The 20,733-nt window shown below is 51.5% G+C and overlaps 1 protein-coding gene across 3 annotated transcripts in view; it reads left to right on the top strand.

The window, feature by feature from the left end:
• The window catches only part of KAZN (kazrin, periplakin interacting protein), a 1,028,616-nt gene that overhangs the window by 971,018 nt on the left and 36,865 nt on the right, over positions 1-20,733 (top strand). For 2 of the 3 annotated variants that reach the window (XM_055582645.1, XM_055582646.1), the window contains exons 6-8: positions 1,744-1,874; positions 4,781-4,831; positions 6,260-8,779. In XM_055582645.1, the coding sequence (XP_055438620.1) occupies positions 1,744-1,874; positions 4,781-4,831; positions 6,260-6,427 (350 nt within the window). In that variant the 3' untranslated portion in view covers positions 6,428-8,779. Of the gene's footprint in view, positions 1-1,743; positions 1,875-4,780; positions 4,832-6,259; positions 8,780-20,733 lie in introns of those variants that run through there. The other variant, XM_055582647.1, reaches the window with a different exon arrangement.

The following is a 20,733-nucleotide window of genomic DNA, read 5'->3' as shown; positions in this document are numbered from 1 at the left end:
TCTGTGTGTAGAGTAAATCCCAAAGAAGGACTCTGATTGGCCAGCCAGGGTCACGTGCCTGTATCCAAACCAATCACTGTATCTAGGGAGTGGCTACACTGATTGGCCAGCCAGTTCACATGCCCACCCCTGGACCAATCACAGTGTTGGGCTGTGGATACCTGATCCTCCTGTCTGGATCACATGGGCATCCTTTGGCGGAGGAGACAGTGAGAGTTCCTTGACTGACAGCTCCAGGTAATCACTGGATGTGTGGGAAGGTCAGAAATAAATGTTAGGGCTGTTTGCTCCAGGCACTGGTGGGGAGAGGGGCTCAGCCTCTGGTCAACATCTAGACCCACCGGCTACAGTACAAACCCCAAACCCCTCTGCACATCTGCAGCACACTTGGCTCCATTTTTTTGTCCCTCCTGTGAGTGGCATTTATATGACAGGTGCAGATTGGAGACAGGCAGCTGGCTTCTGGAGCCTGTGGTTCCTGCTGTCACCTAGCTAGGAACCCAAGCTTCTGACTCCAAAGGCACCCACACCACCCTACCCCACCCACTCCTCCATAGGACCCCTGGCAGCAAAGATCGCCTCTCAGTAATGTAGCCCTCACTGCTGAGGCGCCGCCTGCACACCACAGGCCCTCAGTCTTGTCCAGCAGTAAGTGCTTCCTCCATCCAGGGCCAGCGCCTACAGCCAGGAGAGCGATCTGCTGGAGGGACTCTGGTGGGCTTATAGGCATTCAGCTGCTATTAACTGAGCACCTACTACATGCCAGGTACCATGAGTTCTGGGGTTGGACATGGATAAGAAACCCAGAATGTCCACCCTCATCAAGCTGGCATTGTAGGTGTAAAGACAGAAAACACATGTAACTAAATTGACAAAGTATGATTACAGATCTTAGTTCAGGGAGAGAAATCAACAGAAAGCAGGTGCTTTGATGGGAAAAAAGAGAGTGGGGAGAGCTGATAATTGGGTGGGGAGAGGTTTCGCTCAGGTCAGGCTGAGACTTGAAGGATAAGAATGTGCCCTATGGGCAGCAGGACCAGGGAAGGCTGAGGCAGGAGGGAAAGAGTGCATGTCGGGCACCATCCGAAAGGCGGTGTGACATGAGCTGAGGCTGGGTGGAGGTGGGCAGGGCTGAATCCCTTCGTTTGCAGAAGGACCGCATTTCTACCCCCAGGTAAACTGAGACCGGTTGCCTGGCTCTCACTGCAATGAGGAATGGAGGCCATCTGGGAGACTGCCATGGTCTTCTAGGCAAGAGACAGTGGTGACCTGGGCTAGGGTCGTGGTGGTGGGGCTAGAGAGAAGTGGCCGGATTTACAGCTGTGTTTGGAGGTGCTGCTGCTGATTGGCTGGGGTGGCGGAGTGAGAGAGAAAGCCAGTGGTGGCTTCAAGGCTTCTTGCTTGGTAAGCTGGTATTCACCAGCTGTTAGGATTGCACCAGGTCTAGGTAACATCCAGGCAGTGGGAGCATTGTGAAAAACAATCACCAAGGTGCCTGCAAACTTTGCTCTTCTCTTCATCCTGGTTAGGAGGGGGCCTATTGGATCCAGGGACTGGAGATTCTTGCCAGCAGCAGCTCTCTGGTGATGTGTGGGACTGTGGAATAGAGGGGTGGAGAGCGGGGCAAGTCTCTTCTGTATGTCTCAGTGCTCCCATCTGTATAATGGGTGGAACAACCTGCAAGGCAGTGAAGGCACAGATATCCTCTCCCTCCCCCACTCACCAACTGTCCCTGCTTTCCAGCGGTCAGGGTGAGCCCCTGCCACTCCCGGCAGCCCTCTGTCATCTCCGACGCATCTGCCGCCGAAGGCGACCGGTCATCCACGCCAAGCGACATCAACTCCCCCCGACACCGGACACACTCCCTCTGCAACGTAAGGCCAGCAGCCGCAGGGCCCGGGCCGTGGGCCCCTCTGGAAACCTCATGGGTGGGGGTGGAGGGGTGAAGACCTACCCGCTGTTTCCTCTCATCCACCCAGGGAGCATTCTGGCGGAGGCATTTCCTGTTCTGTTCTTTCCTTTTGCAAGAAGAGATGGATGTGGGGAGAGAAAGAAATGAGGCCTGTTGGCTCCTTGTGTCCGGGAGGGCGAGGAAAATCCAGAGGAAGGCGGGCCTGGGTCGGCCACAGGGGCTGAGCAGCCTGGGCTGCTGGTGGGCTGTGTCTGGGACCATGGGCGTCTCCTCCCAGACTACCTTCCGAGGTCGGGATCTCACCACCACCACCACTCCCATTTCCCTGTAGAACCAGCTCTTGGTCCTTCATCCAGGAATCAGCCAGACTTTTTTTTTTAATCTCCAGGAGTTTTTGCATGTTTTGCTTCTGGAGAGGCATCCAGTGAATTTGTTCTAAGTTTGTTTGCTTTGCTTACTTGATCACATGCTTTTTGATTGTATACTGAGTCCCAGCTACCAAGAGGTGCAGGTCAGTAGCCACCTAACTCTTGATGACTGGTGGGGAGACAGGCTTCCCAGGAATGGGGGTGGTGAACAAAGGCAGGCGGGTCAAGCGTCTGAGGACAGGAAGCCTCCACATCGAGGCTCGAACATGAAACACTGGGATCAGGGTACGGGGACCACTTTTCATATTTGTTCCATCATGTGGTTGATAATCCCTGGGGCTCTCCTGCCATCTCCTAAAGACACAGCAGAGTCAGGTCTTCAAATGCATGGACAAGCTTTCTCAGACTCAGTTTATGTTGTTCTATTAACCAGTGAGATGGATAATAAAAAAGAAATGAGGTGGATATAGTGGGAGAGGAAGACAGAATAACTGTTACTTGCCGGTGGGGTGATTATCTACCTGGAAAGCCTCAAGAGAATAACCTGAAGTCATTACACTAATAATGAGAAGTATATATCAGTACTGGTACAATATCAATTGATAAAAATCAGTAACTTTTCTATATTAGTAATCATAATGGAAGCAATTTTTTTTTCCAAATCTACAGTAACAATGAAAAGCACTTAATAGCTAAGACTAAACTTGAAACGAGTTGCCTCAGCCTGGTGGTGTGGGTGACAGAGACTGTTGGCCGGGGCCTCTTGAAGCCACACGAGGATGGGAAGGGGGCCTGAATCCCACTCAGGACTGGGATTCTGTTTTCACTGGGGCTTGAAGGAAGCAATCTGTTCTTCTCTTGTTCCCAGGAGAGAATTCTGGTGATAAAGGCTGTCCTGGCAGAGCCAAGGCAAGGAAGGTTTGGCCGGTAGAGGGGCCTCTGACATTACTGTCTTTCTGAGGAGTCAGTGCTGAGTTATACCTACAGCCAGCACTGCCGTTCATTCTTAGTGTGGGCCAGATACCCTGTAGTATCTGAGCACACCTCAAATAAGACCACCTTCCTAAGGTCCATATTTTGCCTTCCCAATGGGGCTTTGACAGTCAAAATGCCACTGGGAAATCCACCCTGCAGAAAGTGTTCTTTAAAGGTCTCTGAATTGCATTTGGCTCAGATCTAGCCTTTTGCACAACTTGGCCTTGGCACATAACCTGCTGCTAGAGAGCAGGTCTGGCATGTTTATTCCCAAGCTCACTTTACACAGGACCCTGCTGCTAGGCGGTGGGTGCTTTGATAAGCCAGTCTATATGTAGATATTTCAGTGGGCTCTAGCCTCATTCTCTCACCCATACATTTGGCAAAGATGGCCCTTTAGAGAACCAACCTACCTTAGCTGCCTGGCAGATAGATAGATTCTGTTTGCAAACCTTGAGATGGGACTAAAGACTAAACTACTGTTTGTTCCATCCCTGCCCTCCCTCAACCACCTTCATCCCCCATCTCAATGTGCATACAGGTAAGCCAGGAAGAACCTGAAAATAGCTCCAGGTGTAGCTCTGTTCTCAGGCATCTGACCTGATACCTGCAAGAACAGCCTGGCCTGGAATAAGCAACCCCCATCCTTTCATGCTCTGGTCACTTATTTAGAGCAGAGGTGGGGACTCAGCACAGAAAGGCTGGAGAAGATGGACATTCACTCAGGTGACACATGGTTTGTTTCTTGCCTTTTACTAGCAGTTCTGGGAATGAGCACCAGAAGTCACCCTAGTAATAACTTTTGTGATCCCAGTGATCTGTGCCCCTACCCCAGGCAGGGCAGATTGATTCTGGGATATGATGAGGGCTTTTGCATACTCAAGAGGCAGGAGCACTAGACCAAGAAAAAAAACAGATGGTCTTGAATTTGAGTTGTAGCTCTGGTTTTAATTAGCTTTATAATGTTGGACTGTCTGGAACCTCTCTGTGTATCTGTAAATCAGGCTAATGAGCCTTGTCTGCCCCTCCACACAATAAGACATTTATTGTGTTATTTGTGGGGGAAATATTAATAAGAGGCTGCATAGTCTTACAAGTCTTCCTGTCCCAAAATTCTTTATTTTTGTGCTTTTCTGTAAAGTTATACTTCTTTATGAAAAGCACCAAGTGTAACCAACTTCCAGTTTTAACTCAGTGGGTCAATTAGGAGAGGAACTTGGAAGCCTTTGAGTGACAGATCTGTTGGTCAGAGGGTAATAGGGGTCAAGAAGCCAGAACAGGCAGATCCCCTCAGGGCCCTCTGGCCAGGATCGCTGGTCCAGGCAGCATCTCCATGAACCCGAGGTGCCATGACTGAGCCATTGGGAAGTGTCTACTTTCGGGGTGGAGGGTGGATTCCCCAGAGGCAGGGAGTCCCTCAGGGATGACTTCCTTCCACAGAAAAGCCCATGCTCCACGGGCCACCTCTATTCTCATATGTTGTGTGTCTCCGCTGTTTCATCTTCCTCCTCTCCTTTGGCTACAGGGCGACAGTCCCGGCCCAGTTCAGAAGAACCTGCACAACCCCATTGTACAGGTAGGTGTGCCTTCCCTGGCCACTCAGGCCCTCCCTGCACCCTTGCTTAACCGTGACTTCACTTGTCCCCCAGGCCCTCGGCATTTCCACATCCATGCGTGGGCACCCAGGGCAGACAGCAGTCAAGCCACAACCTCAGTCACACGTGGGTTGGTGCAAGAGCTGGGCTCAGCACCTGGATTTGCCCTGTCACGTCCTCTTCCAGATCTGTGGACCTACTAAGAGCATCCCACATCCTCCATGCAGCCCTGTTGAGTGTCTTCTCCTGGCAGCCACAAGCTGATGATGGGGCCTTGGGCTCTTTGGACCTCTTGCTCCGGCAAACTTTTTAAAATTCACTTTTAACATTTCAGTACCCTATCTTAAGAGTGAGAAAGGGGCTGTAGGGAGGAAAACATGGATATGAGGATCAGAGGGGTTTGCCGAGGTCAGCTCTCTCATCCTGGGGTTCCCACATGCTGGTCTTCTGGACTGTTTGTCTGCACCAGGGTCTGCCAGTGAAGATTTTCCTATTGCAGATTCCTAGGCCCTTCACCCTAGAGATTCTAATCTGCCAGGCTGGGGTGTGGGGAAGGTGGCTGGAATTAAGGTAATTCTGATGTGGCTTGAGGAACCATTACTCTAACCTCCACCTTTTTGACCAATAACACCACCCTGCATCTTTGTATAAAATACTTGACTGTTTGCAAAGCTGCAAACCCATAGTTATCCTGAGAGAAAGATCTCCTCCTTCTAATCATTGTTTTTGTTATTATTAACAATCCCTGCATCACAAGATGAGAAAACTGGGCTCAGAGAAGGTGGGGGCTCTCCAGGTTTCCCCGGGTAGTGACATCATCTTTAAGATGAGAACCCAGCCCTGGCCTCCCGGCTCTACCGAGGCCAGTATTGCTTCCTGTCAGTACAAGTATAGTACTTGCCAGGCCCGGGAACCTTAAGGTCCAGGGTCTTTGCTCTTGGCTGACATGAAGCTTAGGTTTTCTCCTCCCTGGTTGTCCGTGTTCTCCTGACGCCTCCTTTAACAAAGGGCTCATCTCATGGGCCCTGTGGCCAGCCGTGGCCGCATGCATGGGTGTGCTTCTGCAAGCCCCCTACAAGCACAGGAAGGCTGTGGACAGCACACTGAATTTAAATAACAGTACAAACCCCAACAGCAGCTGTCACGAATGCTTATTGTGTGCCAGGCGCTGTTCTAAGCGTTTTTTTATCTTCACTTTAGTGACATCCTCATGAGAGTTTTGGATGGGTCCTAATGTTGTCCCCAAGAGGTTCTGTAACAGGCCCAAGTCCGCTCAGCGAGTGAGGGGCAGACCCTAGCATCTTTACCCACGGATGCCCCCCACCCCCACCCCTCCCTGTCTTCCGCCCCAGCTCAGCTTTTCTTTGTTCTTCTCCCCGCCTCATCCATCACCTGGCCGGACTCCGCAGTCACTAGAGGATCTTGAAGACCAAAAACGGAAAAAGAAGAAAGAGAAGATGGGATTCGGCTCCATCTCGCGTGTCTTCGCCAGAGGGAAGCAGCGGAAGTCCCTAGACCCCGGCCTCTTTGATGGTACCGCCCCTGATTATTACATAGAGGAGGACGCGGACTGGTGATACCCGCCTCCCTTCGCCTGCTGCCTGGCGGGCGTGTCTGTGCGTGTGGACGTGCGTGCGAGCGGGGGGGGGGGTGGGTGTGCGGCTGGGCGTGCGTGGCGGTGCGTGTGTGCGCGATCTCTCGCACACGTGGGCGCGGGTGTGGCCGAGCCTGCTCGCGTGGGCCCCTCCCCTGCGTCGTCACCTCTGTAATTGATGTACATACTACAACCGTGTGTGAACATGTCAACTCTCTGTTGTCCTCGGAGCGATACAGTTGTGTTGTTAATCTGGGTTTGTTTTTGTTTTGTTTTTTTTTCAATGTGTTTTTTTTTTTTTCTTCTTTTTGTTCGGTTCGTTGGGGGATTTTTTTGGTCCCTTTCCCTCCCTGCCTCCTTTTTATGAAACTTGAAAACTTGAAGGACTGCTGTGTATTTGTAAATAACAAAACTATTGTGCCCTCTGTGCTTGTAAATGTCCCTCGTCCAAACTGCTACTTCTGGAGCCCGTCTCCCTGAGGATGTGGTCTGTTTTTGATGTTCCCCCCCTTACCCCACTCTGCCTCCCCCCTCCAGTGTGAACGCGTGGGACCAGACCCTGTTCTCGGGCACACCCAAGTCACTTTAACCCCAAAAGGCCATCATCATCAGGGTAAGGTCCACTCTCCACAGAGACTTGCAAGCCTGGCCAAGGAGCCCTGTCCTGGCTCGGCTTGTCAGAGGCCAAACGGGCTCTTTTTAATGGCCTGCCAGTTTTTAAATTGCGTTGCCGTTTCTTTCTTTACGGGGAAAAGAAAATTGTTCCGCTTAATTTATTTGCACAAATGCAGAAGACTTATTCTAGCTAAATTATTACATAAATATTGGAATGTATATTTTTCCACGGGGGCGGGCGGGAGGCGGGTTCTCTGTTGACTTGTCTGTTTTATGATCATGCTGCTGCCAAACTGTGCAAGGTAGAGTTTAGGGCGGCCAGAACCCAGGGACCATTGGATTTCCAAGCTTGCTTTTTTCTGTTTGTTCTTCTCTCTCCCCCATTGTCCCGCCCCCGCATGGAAAGTGCGCTCGGCCTTTCTCACACCTAGAGCTGTCTCCAGGCCTTTCTATACATATTTATTTATCTGAAAGAGCACTGACCTCAGTGAGCAGAGCGCCTGATGTCGTGGTCACCTTCTCTTGGGTCTGTCTTTTGAGAGAGGCTGAATAAAGGGCAAGACAGCCGACAGCCGACCGCATGACCACAGGGTAGGACCCCAGGGACACTTGGCCCAAGTGGGTTCCCCAAGGGTCCTGGAGCGGCCCCCATTCCTCCCTGCAGCTGTGTCTCTCTCATCCTTGGTTGATTCTGCACATTGGCCAGGCAGGTGCCATGGGGGAGGCACCCGTCTCGAGGGGAGGGCTGTTGGAGACACAGCGCCCAGCACCTCTGCCCTCCCTCTTCTAGTTGGCTCCTCTACCCACACCTCACGGAGTCTCTTGGGATTCCTCAGGCCCTGTCGTCCAACTGTCACAGCATTTTGAGCCCACTCAGCCCAGGAGAGAAGGGCTGGCAGAAACGCCTGCCTATTTGGGGGCCAGTGTTGGTCCCAGTGAGGCTTCACCAGCAAGAAACTGTGAGCATTGTAATGCCAGGTGAAGGAGAACATGTGAGCTTCTAAGCCAGGGTCTCCCATGGCCTAAAACTAGCCTTGCCTTCTCTTCTGACCTGTGAATTCCCGCTCTGAACCACGTTAACTACTAACAGCTCAATTCACACACCCTCTAAACAACAGTAGTTGCGCTTTCTGCTAACCGTAACGTTTGCAGCTCTTACCAAGAAACAGATTTTTAAATGCTGAAGCATCTCTTATCAGAAGGGATAGGATATTTTTTCCAAAGTCTCTAAAACAGAAAAGCCCCAGTCAGCTGCTCCCTTTCCTTCTGACCTGATGGGGTTGGAAAAGGTACCTAAAGTAGGCAGGGTACCTACTAGGGATCTTTCTGGGCTCTGTTGGCTGAGCCATTTCACCGGGCCTGGCGGCGAGGGAGAACAGCTGGAGCGAGAGAGATTTTAGGAAATGTTTTTCTCCCCCCATGAATTTTTTTTTCTTTTGGTTGATTTTTATTGTTTTGCCCTTTACTTACAAGAAAATAAGGTTGCAACCCCTCCTGGTAATAATGATTTAGTAGTTCCTTTTCATTTCAGTTTTTGTAAATTAGGAGATAATTCTAAGAGTTACTAAGGATGATTTATTTAAGAGAACTACGTCAAATAGCGAATGAGTTATGGGTAACATTAGATGAAAATAACCTTTCCCGTGGGAAAGGTTTCTTGAAGGCATGGATGCAAATATAAAATATAAACAAAAAAATCTAAATAAAGCTTATTTTAAAATATGATCGAATTCTATGTTATTTGATTGCTTCTATCTTACTCCGGGTGGGAGGCAAAGCCCGGCATGACCTGTCCCTTGGAATTTCAGGTCTGGGTCCTGTGGGGGTGATGGGAGGGGCCGAGGAAAGCTGGCTGGATTCTGGGCCCGTGGAGGGGCTGAGGCTGGGTGGCCTCCCAGAAACATCTCATCTTTGCCACCCTGACTGTAATTTGGAGGCGCCATCAGCATCCAGGGCTGCCCGTGGTCCTAAAGCACCACCTCCAAGCCTGGCACCCTGACCCTGCATTCTCCAGCCCAGTGGCCCCAGTCAGCTTTCATCTGCTTCCTTCTCCCCCCAGCACTCCTTCAAAAGACCCAGAGCGGGGCCCTGTGAGTTTGGGGCACATTACTTCCTGCAGACCTCAGTGGGCCTCTGCATTGTCCTGACTTCCTGCCTTCCCTGGGGACTGAGAGGAGCTTGAGAGAGAAATTAAAGGAGCCACAGGGCTTCCCTAATGAAGCCAGAGTGGGCTGGTCTTTTCTGAGCCCCATGAGACCGCCCCCAGATGCAAAACCCAGTCCTCCCGCAATGAAAACCCGGCAGTATAGCCTGAGAAGAGGCCACCTGGATACCCCAGTCCACAATCGCAGCTGTGCCTTCAGCCTCTGCCTCCCAGCTTAAAAACAAATCCGTTCCAGCAGTAAGACTTGGAAGACTAGCCTTTTTAACCCCCCTTGCGTTTCTACTAGAAGAAAGCTCAAAGTACCATAAATGTATAGACCATGCCGAGAAGTTACAGAGTGCAGGACTGCCAGGAACTGAGGGGCGTGTGCCCCAGTAGCCGTCAACCTGGCCACACATTAGAATCACCTGCAGAGCTTTCAAAACAAAAAATGACCAATGCCAGGTGCTATATTGCTGAATCAGTGTGGTAAAACCTCTGATACAGCCAGGGTTGAGAACCACTGGGCTTATCTGAGGAGCATGAATGGCCTGAACACACGTGCCACAGCTCCTCTCTCCCTGGTCTCAAAACAGACATCACAGAACAATTAAAGAGCCCTTCCCACCCAGCCCCAAATGACCTCTCATGTCTTCACTTTACAAAGCCTCCGACAGCCACTGCCAATCAATCAGCATTGGCATTCAAAGAGAAAGCCAATTTGCCTCCCCAAAACTAACCCAGCCTCCTACACTGAACAGATGAGGGAAAACTTGGCCCAGAAAGGAGCGATTTGGCTAAGATCCTTGCCATCCGTGTTGCAATACCAGGGCCTTCTCAAGGGCCAGGTCACACCCGATTCAAATCCACAGAGCTCTACTCAAAAGCCACACTCCCCTCCTTTGTTAATCAGACCTTGCCCCAAAAGGTCCAACTTAAGCATCACGATATGAGTCAGAAGTTGGAGTAGGGCTGTCCCATCTGCAGGATCCGTGGACAGCTGCACAGGTTGTGTGCTGCATTACCACGTGGATGGTATGCAGTATGCAGCCGGCATGGCTGTCCTCAGTGGCCCTGCTGCGTGCTCTCCCACCCATGCTGGCAGGCTCCAACAGGCGCAACCTAATAGTAGTGATAACAGTAATAACATCTAACATTTGTTGGGCACTTACCATGGGCCAAGTTCCATGCTCCGCGCTTGACACGTATTAACTCAGTTAACCCTCCAAAGGCTCCATTCGCAATGGGAAAACAGGCAAAGTACATCACCTGGGATCAAAAAGCCAGGAAACAGAACTGGGCTTCCAACCTAGCAAGCCTGTAGTGCCCTGAATGACTCCTCCGAGCCGGCAATGAAGGGCTGGGACCAAGCTCGGTGGGTGCCTCCAGTCCCTCTGCTGGGTCTGGTTTGAACTTGACTCCACCCCTACTTTTACCCACCAGTAGCCTCTGGCACAGCCTAGCACTTTCCTGGCTTTTGTGACGGAGTCTATTTCTGTTAGTCTTTTTCTGCCAGGCCCAGAAAACGCACTTGCAGAGAGGGACTGGAGGAGAGAGCAGGGCAGAAACGCACTGTGGTTCAGCACGAGCTCTCCATCAGGCAAGGCATGGCCTCCATCTGCCCTGCTATGAAACCCCTCTCTGCACCAGAGCTGCCACTTCCTGGTGGGGACGAGGCGGTGAGGCAGAGGGGAGGTCCCCTCCTGGCTACAGGAAGCCCCAGGGGTCCCAGGAGCCTCTCCCGCACCTGTGCGCAAGGTTTTTGGGCAGCTGCTATGTGCATGACTCAACCTGGGCTCCTGGGGAATTCAGGTGTAGTAGGGCTGCAGGTGATAACCATTGGGCCTGTGACTATATGAGTTTAAAAGTATCAACGGGCCCTCACCAAAAACCTGCATTTCCTCCCAAACACCCTACCCCCTCGCTCATCTGCTCTGAACAAACGACTCAAGCTTTTTCAACTTAAACCCCATCAGGGGGCACAGAACCTGCCATGCCCCCTGACTTCCCACCTGTGCCCAAGGAAGAAGAACCTAGTGCTAATGATGAATCAAGTGGGAATATATTATGATTAACTTTATAAGAGGACGCTGATGTGTTCAGTTGTGGCTGACTTTTTGCAACCCCTGGACTGTAGCCCACCAGGCTCCTCTGTCCATGGAATTTTCTAGGCAAGAATACTGGAGTGGGTTTCCACTTCCTTCTCCTATTACAAGAGAACAGGCTCATAATTTTATAATATAAAAGAATGCCCTATAAGCTTAAAAATAACTTAGGGGTTTGATCTTGACCCAATGTTAGAAGTTGTTGAAATATCGAAGTCATAGCACATCACCAGGGAAGTGTCACTGTATAGAGAGACTGAGGGGATGTATCCTGATGCCAGCTGGTGGATGGAGAACCCACATCTGAGCCACAACTGTGTGGTGCCTTAAAGCCCAGTTACCAAAAAATACGCAGATATGAACACCTGCACTCTACCTCCCCAACAAACTGAATCCACAAGAAAATTATCCCAAGAGGATTAATCTCTAAGAAGCAAGAATAGCAGCAACTGAAAACCTTGACCTTTCCTTCTTGAAAATGGCAGGACTTCTAGTCCCTAGCATGTCCCAAGGGGGAGCCTTTGACATTGTCAGAGCATCAGCCATGCTTCCGAATCAGAGTCCCTGGGAAACGCTGGCTGACTGCTTGTTTGCATTTCTGAGTTTCAGGCTTTGGAAATCTTTGTTTTCTTAATGGGTTACCAGGCACTAGCAGTTAATTCGGAGAAGGCAATGGCACCCCACTCCAGTACTCTTGCCTGGAAACTCCCATGGATGGAGGAGCCTAGTGGGCTGCAGTCCATGGGGTCCATAAGAGTCGGACACGACTGAGCGACTTCACTTTCACTTTTCACTTTCATGCATTGGAGAAGGAAATGGCAACCCACTCCAGTGTTCTTGCCTGAAGAATCCCAGGGACTGGGGAGCCTGGTGGGCTGCCGTCTATGGGGTCTCACAGAGTCGGACACGACTGAAGCGAATTAGCAACAGCAGCAGCAGTTAATTGCACCTAAACAAGAGAATCTAAGATTGCATGTCTTGCTCCATCTGGAGGACCCTTGCAAGCCACCGGTGGGGCTGGGCCAGGCCAGGTCAGGCCTGGGTAATCAATTGCTCTAGCTCTGGACTAGCATCTGATTTCAAGCTATTCAATTAACTTGTGAGCCTCAGTGTTCTCACCTGTGAAGTTGGTGTAACAACCCTTTCCTCGTGGGCTCAGAAATGCCAGCTGATTGTGTTTTGGAGCCTGGAAAGCACTGGCCTCATGACCTGTGTTCCCCAGGATTTGAATGTATATAAGTTCAACCAGAGATAGGAAAGGCTTCCCTGATAGCTCAGATGGTAAAGAATCTGCCTGCAATGCAGGAGACTTGGGTTTGATCCCTGGGTCAGGAAGAACCCCTGCAAAAGAGTTGGACACGAGTTAGTGACTAAACAACAGCAGGCAGACTCGCTCCTGACGGTTTAGCCACGGAAGACCCTGTGGCTCATGTGGGATCTCCATGAGTGTGAAGAAGTGATGTGAGGGACCTCTCTAGTGGTCTAGTAGTTAAGACCTCGCATTTCCAGTGCAGGGGGTGTAGGCTCAATCCCTGGTCGGGGACCTAAGATCCCATATGCCACAGGGCACGGTCAAAAAAAAAAAAAAAAAAATAGTGAGGTGAGGTGAGCTGGGCACAGGGCCAGGTGAGTCAGAACCTTTCTCTGAGCATCTCCTTTGCTCGGAAAGAAGCTGAGTCAGTGAGCAGCATCTGCAGAGGCAGAGAAGCCCCCCCAGAGTGGCTGAGAAATTCCAGGCTCAGGTGTTCGTCTTGCTGCTGGCCCAGGTGTAGACAGAGGAGCCAAGTCTAATGCCACAGGGCCCTGGCGTGGGAAGAGAAGTGCACACACCACCCTGGCAGACACCTGGCCCAGCTGCCCTGCCCCCGACCAGCTCTGAGCTGCCTAATTGCTTTCCCTGGGACAGGCCAGCGGGGCTGAAGTCACATCCAAACGGACCCTACACCTGCCAAGGAGCACCAGCTTCTTTCCTTGTTAGGAGGCAGATGTTTCTGGGGGTGGCATGGAGCCCATGATAAGGAGGACCCGGGCCAGGGAGGGGAGAAGGCCGACTCTGTCAGCTGTCACCACGGGGACCAGCGCTCTGGTGACAGAAGAGGAAGCTCTCTGCAAGGCAGGGGAATCTGAGGGCTGTCTGCAAACCGAGGGTCAGAGAGCGCATCTCGGGATGGTGAATCATTCACAGGGCCCCTCCATCTCCTCACGCATGTTTAAGAAATACAAATTCACTTTAGTGACAGCCTGAACCAGCAGAATTGATCAAAACTAAGCCATTGGCGGGGGGGGGGGGGGTGGGGGTGGGGGCGGTACTTCCCTGGCGGCTCAGACAGTAAAGAATCTTCCTGCAATGCGAGAGCCCTGGGTTCAATCCCTGAGTTGGGAAGATCCCCTGGAAGAGGGCATGGACACCCACTCCAGTATTCTTGCCTGGAGAATCCCCATGGACAGAGGAGCCTGGCGGGCTACAGTCCACGGAGTCGCAAAGAGCTACACACAACTGAGCAACTAAGCACGCGCACACACAAGCCATTGGGGAGAGGAGTCGAGGAAAGCCAGGTTTTGGAGCCAGATCTTTGGGTTTGAGTCCAGAGCTGGCACTCAGCTGTGTGACCCTAAGCCAGTCCCCCAGTTCCTCTGAACCTGTTTCTCCCTCTGTAAAATGGAAATCAGACTGCCTACCTCACAGGGCTGTTGCAAAGATGGACTCAGAAGTGGGTAAAAGCATCTAGCATATGGCAGAGCTCGACTTTCCTCATCTGTAGCATGGGCCTCTGGGAACCTGTGTCCACCTTTCGGGTGAGGACACAGTCCATTCACAGCCAGGTGTCATGAAGCACCAGGCAGCCAGTCCTGATGGGGAGGCGAGTGGAGTGACCGCTGCTGTCTGCTCTGAGGGTCTCCACAGCGGCATCTGAGTGACAATGATAAGGACCCACCTCTGTGAGCACCCTCATGGCCAGCCCTGTGCTGGGCTCACACCTGCCCCCTCCCATCGAATCTAAAGGAAGCAGTCATGCCGGGCTGCAGTGCTTCCAAAGCTCCTGGTTTTTCATGAAAGCCAAAAATGTCATGTGATACACCCCAATTCTTTAATATCAGCATCTATTTTTCTTTTACGTTTAGTGTCCTTGGTGCGTGCTCAATTGTGTCCAACTGTTTGCAACCCCATGAACTGCAGTCCACCAGGCTCCTCTGTCCATGGGATTTTATAGGCGAGAATACTGGAGTGGGTTGCCATTTCCTCCTCCAGGGAATCTTCTCAACCCAGGGAGCAGACCGAGTCTCTCACATCTCCTGCATCGGCAGACGGGTTCTTTACCACTAGCACCACCTGGGTATCCTTTGAAAGTGAAAAGTGAAAGTCGCTCAGTAGTGTCTGACTCTTTGTGACCCCATGGACTATACAGTCCATGGAATTCTCCAGGCCAGAATACTGGAGTGGGTAGCCTTTCCCTTCTCCAGGGGATCTTCACAAACCAGGGATCAAACCCAGGTCTCCCACACTGCAGACAGATTCTTTTACCAGCTGAGCCACAAGGGAAGCCCAAGAATACTGCAGTGGGTAGCCTATCCCTTCTTCAGCCGATCTTCCTGACCCAGGATCCGAACCAGGGTTTCCTATTGAGCTATGAGGGTATCCTTTTGGGGGAAAAAAATTCCATGACCCCAATATATCTCCAGACCACTGGCTCCACCACCTCCCATCTGGACTCTCTGTAGGCTGGTCCAGTGTTGATGGTCCTTGTCTTTCCCCCTGGCCAGAGAGTCCTGGGCCTCCCTGGTCATAGATCCCCATTTCATTGGCCCATATCCTCCTTCACCAGAGGGCCTTCCTGCCCATCTCTCCCTGGGCCACCAGGCAGCGGGGGGACCACTCATTTCTGACCCCAAGAAGTGTCCCCAGGGCTTGGGGTGTTTGGGGGAGTAGCAGGGGAGCTACCCTCAGAAGCCTGGAATCAGCACAGGAATCCTGAGGCCCTGGAGGCCAAATATGGCTGGCAGGACTTGGGGTCAGAGCACCTGCAGCCTGAGTGCCCAGCCAGACCACGAGACCATTTCTCATGGGCTTGGCCAGGCTCATGGGACTCGGAGATGGCGAGGGTGTCGGGGAGTGCTCCACCTGCAGGTGAAGGTGCTGATGAGCCTCACAGAAGGGTCACTCCTTGCTCTCCCGGAAATCCTAGCAGGATGCACAGTCATCAAAGTGGACACAGCCGTAACCCAGAGGCCCAGGGATATGGAGACGGGTCAGGCTGAGGACTGAGGCCAAAGACCGGCTTCTGGGGTTGGTGGGGGTGGGGTGTATGGGCAGTGATGGAAGCTGGGAGAGGAAAGTACTATATGACTTGCTGACTTTCACTGAGGGCCTGCCATGGAGGCACTTCATATACACTCACTATGTCATTCAACAAACACTGGGTGACCACTGTCTATGTGCCAGGCCTAGGGCTAAGGGCTGAGGATGCAGACGCAAACAATGCGATAACACAAATCATTCTAACATCAGATCAGATCAGATCAGTCACTCAGTCGTGTCCGACTATTTGCGACCCCATGAATCGCAGCACGCCAGGCCTCCCTGTCCATCACCAACTCCCGGAGTTCACTGAGACTCACGTCCATCGAGTCAGTGATGCCATCCAGCCATCTCATCCTCTGCCGTCCCCTTCTCCTCCTGCCCCCAATCCCTCCCAGCATCAGGGTCTTTTCCAATGAGTCAACTCTTCGCATGAGGTGGCCAAAGTATTGGAATTTCAGCTTCAGCATCATTCCTTCCAAAGAAATCCCAGGGCTGATCTCCTTCAGAATGGACTGGTTGGATCTCCTTGCAGTCCAAGGGACTCTCAAGAGTCTTCTCCAACACCACAGTTCAAAAGCATCAATTCTTTGGCGCTCAGCCTTCTTCACAGTCCAACTCTCACATCCATACATGACCACAGGAAAAAACCATAGCCTTGACTAGACGAACCTTTGTTGGCAAAGTCACGCCCAAAATCATATGAAGTGTGTGTTACTGTCAACCTTACAGATGAGGAAACCGGGGCTCCAAGGGGCCACATAAACAGCCCAAGGAGACGTAGTCAGCAATGGAACAAGGCTAAGAATTGGGGTCCAGCAGACTATTTCCCTACACCATTTTCCAAGCAGATATGAGTGAATCTGATAAAACCATGAGCCTTTAGAACAATTATAGTCCTAGAGGGAGGCAGAGAAGGGCTGTCACAATTAAAGGAGTTCATCTAAAAGCAGGGAGAGGCTCACTTCCCCAAGTGGGTGGAAACTTCTTAGGATTCTCTGCCTTGTGCCAAGGCTCCAGCTAAACATACTGATGGGCTTGAACGGGGTGTCAGTCCACAGTGAGCATGGTGGCCGCCAGCCCTGGATACAGATACCCCCAGGAATCATGTTTCAGGATGCATGAGGAATAGTCATGACCAGCATCAGTTTTCTCCTTGACATTTCCTGTAGCATCTTAAGTTGCAAGAAGGCCCCCAAAATGAACCTTACCAAAGCACTCTTTATTTTGAAAGAAATTAAACAGATACTATATAGCTCAGTTGGTAAAGAATCTACCTGCAGTGCAGGAGACCCGGGTTCGATTCCTGGGTTGGCAGGATCCCCTGGAGAAGGAAATGGCAACCCACTCCAGTATTCTTGCCTGGAAAATTCCACGGACAGAGGATTCTGGCAGGCTATAGTCCTCAGGATCATAAGAGTCAAACACAAATTAGCAACTAAACCACCACTCTTAAATGTCTTTGCCATTCCTATTGGCCTTGGGGCAAGAAATATGGCTGCTCACCACTGGGGCAAGAAATTTCCAGGAGGCAATCGCAAGGCATTTTGAGGAGGTGGCGGGGTGGGGAGTGGTGTGGAAAGGTGCATTATTCAATGAGGATGATCCCAAAGGAGGTATCAGCTCCAAATGCCACACCCAAGCCAGAGGTTCATGGATCTGACTCAGCGGTGGTCCCCCATCCCAGCAAGCAAATGGGTGGGCCAAAGCAATAATCACTATCCATGGGGGTCATGGAAGCAGGCTGAGCAGAGAGGTCCTGAGGCCTGAAAGGGAGATGGGTCAGTGAAGGGAAGACGCAGATCCATTAGGGGTCCTCAGACCACACAGCTATCCATCACTCTCCAAGTATCCACTGCCCCCAGCTTTGCCTCCAAGAACCGCACAGACGCAAACTTGCACCGTCCCTACATGGACACGTGGATAGGAACCCTCTTCCTGCCCATGGCCTCTGCTCAAAGAGCCCCTTCACTTTCCACAGAATTCACCGTTAAGGCCCAACCGCCCATAGAGAAGTTGGCCAGGAAGGCAGGTTGGAAAAAAGGATTAACTGTGGGAATACATGCAGAGGCCAGCAGCCAGCTGGTGAAAGCAAAAAAGAGGAGAGAAGCCCTTTTGTCTTCTGAGCTGGCCCACACCCTACGGAGTATGCAGAATAAACCTGCTTTCACTCCACTTCGGCTCGCTAGTGAATTCTTTCCTGCATGAAGCTAAGGCCCCTCACTTGGTGGCCCGCCCCAGGGACTCGCCTGAGACCTGGGATATGACCATCCTCTCGAGTCTCCTTTTCCTGCAACAGTAGTATCATGGTCATTTCCTGGAGCAGAACACAGGAGACAGGTGTTTCAGGAAACTCAGAGTGGCCTGCCCTGTTGTAGTGATCAATTCTTTGAAGGTCTAGCAAGTCTAACTTCCACTTTTAGGGTTTCAGGAAAAGGGTACTTCTGGTTCTCAGAGATGTCAAATCAGGAAGGTGGGAGGGAAGAAAAAAAAAAAGGTGGGGTGGGAGACACCAGTTGCAGGTTAGACTCTAAGAAGGACTTCTCTCCCAAATGTGAGCGCTCCTCAGCATGACAACAGGCTAGCAAGGAAGAAAAAGAACATTCTGGTACATGTTTTTTTTTTTTTAAAGCATATAGCAGTTGTCATTGGATCATAGTACATTTGCCTTCCTCGGACCTCTTCTGAGCACCTTCCTCCAAAGTAAAATTGGGAAATACTTGCCTAGCACATACCTGGGAATTGAGTGTAGGCGATGGCACCCCACTCCAGTACTCTTGTCTGGAGAATCCCATGGATGGAGGAGCCTGGTGGGCTGCAGTCCATGGGGTCGCTGAGAGTCAGACACAACTGAGCAACTTCACTTTCACCTTTCATTTTCATGCATTGGAGAAGGAAATGGCAACCCACTCCAGTGTTCTTGCCTAGAGAATCCCAGGGATGGCGGAGCCTGGTGGGCTGCCGTCTATGGGGTCGCACAGAGTCGGACACGACTGAAAGTGACTTAGCAGTAGCAGCAACATACCCGGGAAATGAGTGTAGAGCGGGGTGGAGCCTTGTCAACTCAACAGGTGCCCTGCTGTCTGGGAAAGTTCTTGGGATGTGGGGAGGAGGGGCTGGCAGGAAGCGTGGCTGGAGGAGGGTGTCCTCCAAGGCGGGGGACAGGGGACTTGTGGGGCTGGAGACACTGAGCATAGCTTACATCCTTGCTGGGCAGCAGCATCACAAATGAGGGGGAAGGGAAGTATTTGATTTTTTTTTAAGCAGAAAGTAGTTGTCAGGGGTGAGAGCAGAGCTCTGGGATTTCTCAGGGTGCCTCATGGGTTAGTGTATTTGAAGGGACACTTGGGGGGAAAGGGCTATCAGCTCTTAGCTCAGGGCCTCCAAAGGCCTGCTTGGCTCTGGGGTCGGGGTGTTGGGGGCGGCCCACTCGGGCTCCTGCCATCATTCTAGCAGCTGCACAGTTAGTGATTCGATGCCATTTAGACCACACTGTGTGGTCCTAGCAGCCCAGGCTCAGGAGGCCTGACCATTGCACCTACTATTTCATAGGAGCTGTGACCGAGGGCTTGGGGAAAGCATCTCCATCCAATGCAGCGGCCGTTATCAGGCCATAAAACATCACTACTTCACATTATAATACAGTGTTTAAAAAAAGAGAATTCAGCGTTTGGCTTGAAAAGTGCTGACAGGGGCTCCCCCATTACTGCCCAAGGGCAGGGAGTTTTAACTGGAGTCAGCTGTCTGAGCAGGGCTGGCCCAAGCACGGGAGGGACCCAGGGTGGAAGGCTGGGGGCGCTGGCAGCAGCCACGCCACGTGCTCACTGGCCTCTGGTGGGTGGAGGCCAGGGACGGTGCTGAACACAGGACAACCCCTATGGCAAAGAATGGTCTAGTCTCAAATGTCATTTAATACTGCCAAGGTTATCTAGACAAATGGTGCTGATGAACATATTTGCAGGGCAGGAATAGAAACACGGATATAGAGAAAACAGACGTGTGGACACAGCAGGGGAAGGAGAGGCTGGGACAAATCGACAGTAGCATTGCCACATCGGAGAAGGCAATGGCACCCCACTCCAGTACTCTTGCCTGGAAAATCCCATGGACGGAGGAGCCTGGTAGACTGCAGTCCATGGGGTCGCTGAGGGTTGGACACGACTGAGCGACTTCACTTTCACTTTTCACTTTCATGCATTGGAGAAGGAAATGGCAACCCACTCCAGTGTTCTTGCCTGGAGAATCCCAGGGACGGGGGAGGTTGGTGGGCTGCCGTCTATGGGGTCGCACAGAGTCGGACACGACTGAAGCGACTTAGCAGCAGCAGCAACAGCATTGCCACATATATACTGCTGCAGCTGCCACTGTTTAGTTGCTAAGTCGTGTCTGACTCTTTGTGACCCCATGCCCTGTAGCCCATCAGGCTCCTCTGTCCATGGGATTTCCCAGACAAGAATAGGGGGTGTGGGTTGCCATTTCCTTCTCCAGGGGATCTCCTGACTTACAGATCATATCATCGTCTCCTGCGTGGCAGGCCGGGTTTTTGTTTTGTTTTTACCACTGAGCCACCTGGGAAGCCCCATATATACACCATGCTATGCTAAGTCACTTCAGTCGTGTCCGACTCTGTGCGACCCCATAGACGGCAGCCTACCAGGCTCCTCTGTCCATGGATTTTCCAGGCAAGAGTACTGGAGTGGGGTGCCATCTTGTGTAAAATAGAAAGCTAGTGGAAAGCTGCTACAGGGATCTCAGCTTGGTGCTCTGTGATGACCTAGAGGGGTGGATCTCGGGGTGGGAGGGAGGCTCACGAGGGAGGGAATATATGTATACTTACAGCTGATTCTTGTTGATATATGGCAGAAACCAGTCCAACATCATAAAGTGATTATCCCTCAATTAAAAATAAAGAAAAAAATGTTGTTAAAATACTGCCAAGGTTGAGAGTTCCTGAGACCATGTGTACATTTAAAGAACTACAAGCATCTTAAGGTGGCCTCGAGGGGGTGGGGCTGGCAGAAGGTCAGTCAGAAAGGGAGACCTGCTCCCTCCCTCCTCACCTCCCGCCCTTCCTGCCTTCTTTTAACCAATGTGTACAGAGCTCCTTCCGTTTCAGGCAGCTGAGCTCA

The sequence above is a fragment of the Bubalus kerabau genome, chromosome 5 (assembly GCF_029407905.1).
Source record: "Bubalus kerabau isolate K-KA32 ecotype Philippines breed swamp buffalo chromosome 5, PCC_UOA_SB_1v2, whole genome shotgun sequence".
Taxonomy (NCBI): domain Eukaryota; kingdom Metazoa; phylum Chordata; class Mammalia; order Artiodactyla; family Bovidae; genus Bubalus; species Bubalus kerabau.
Note: the sequence above shows the minus strand (reverse complement) of the source record. Positions and strands in the feature narration are given on the sequence as shown.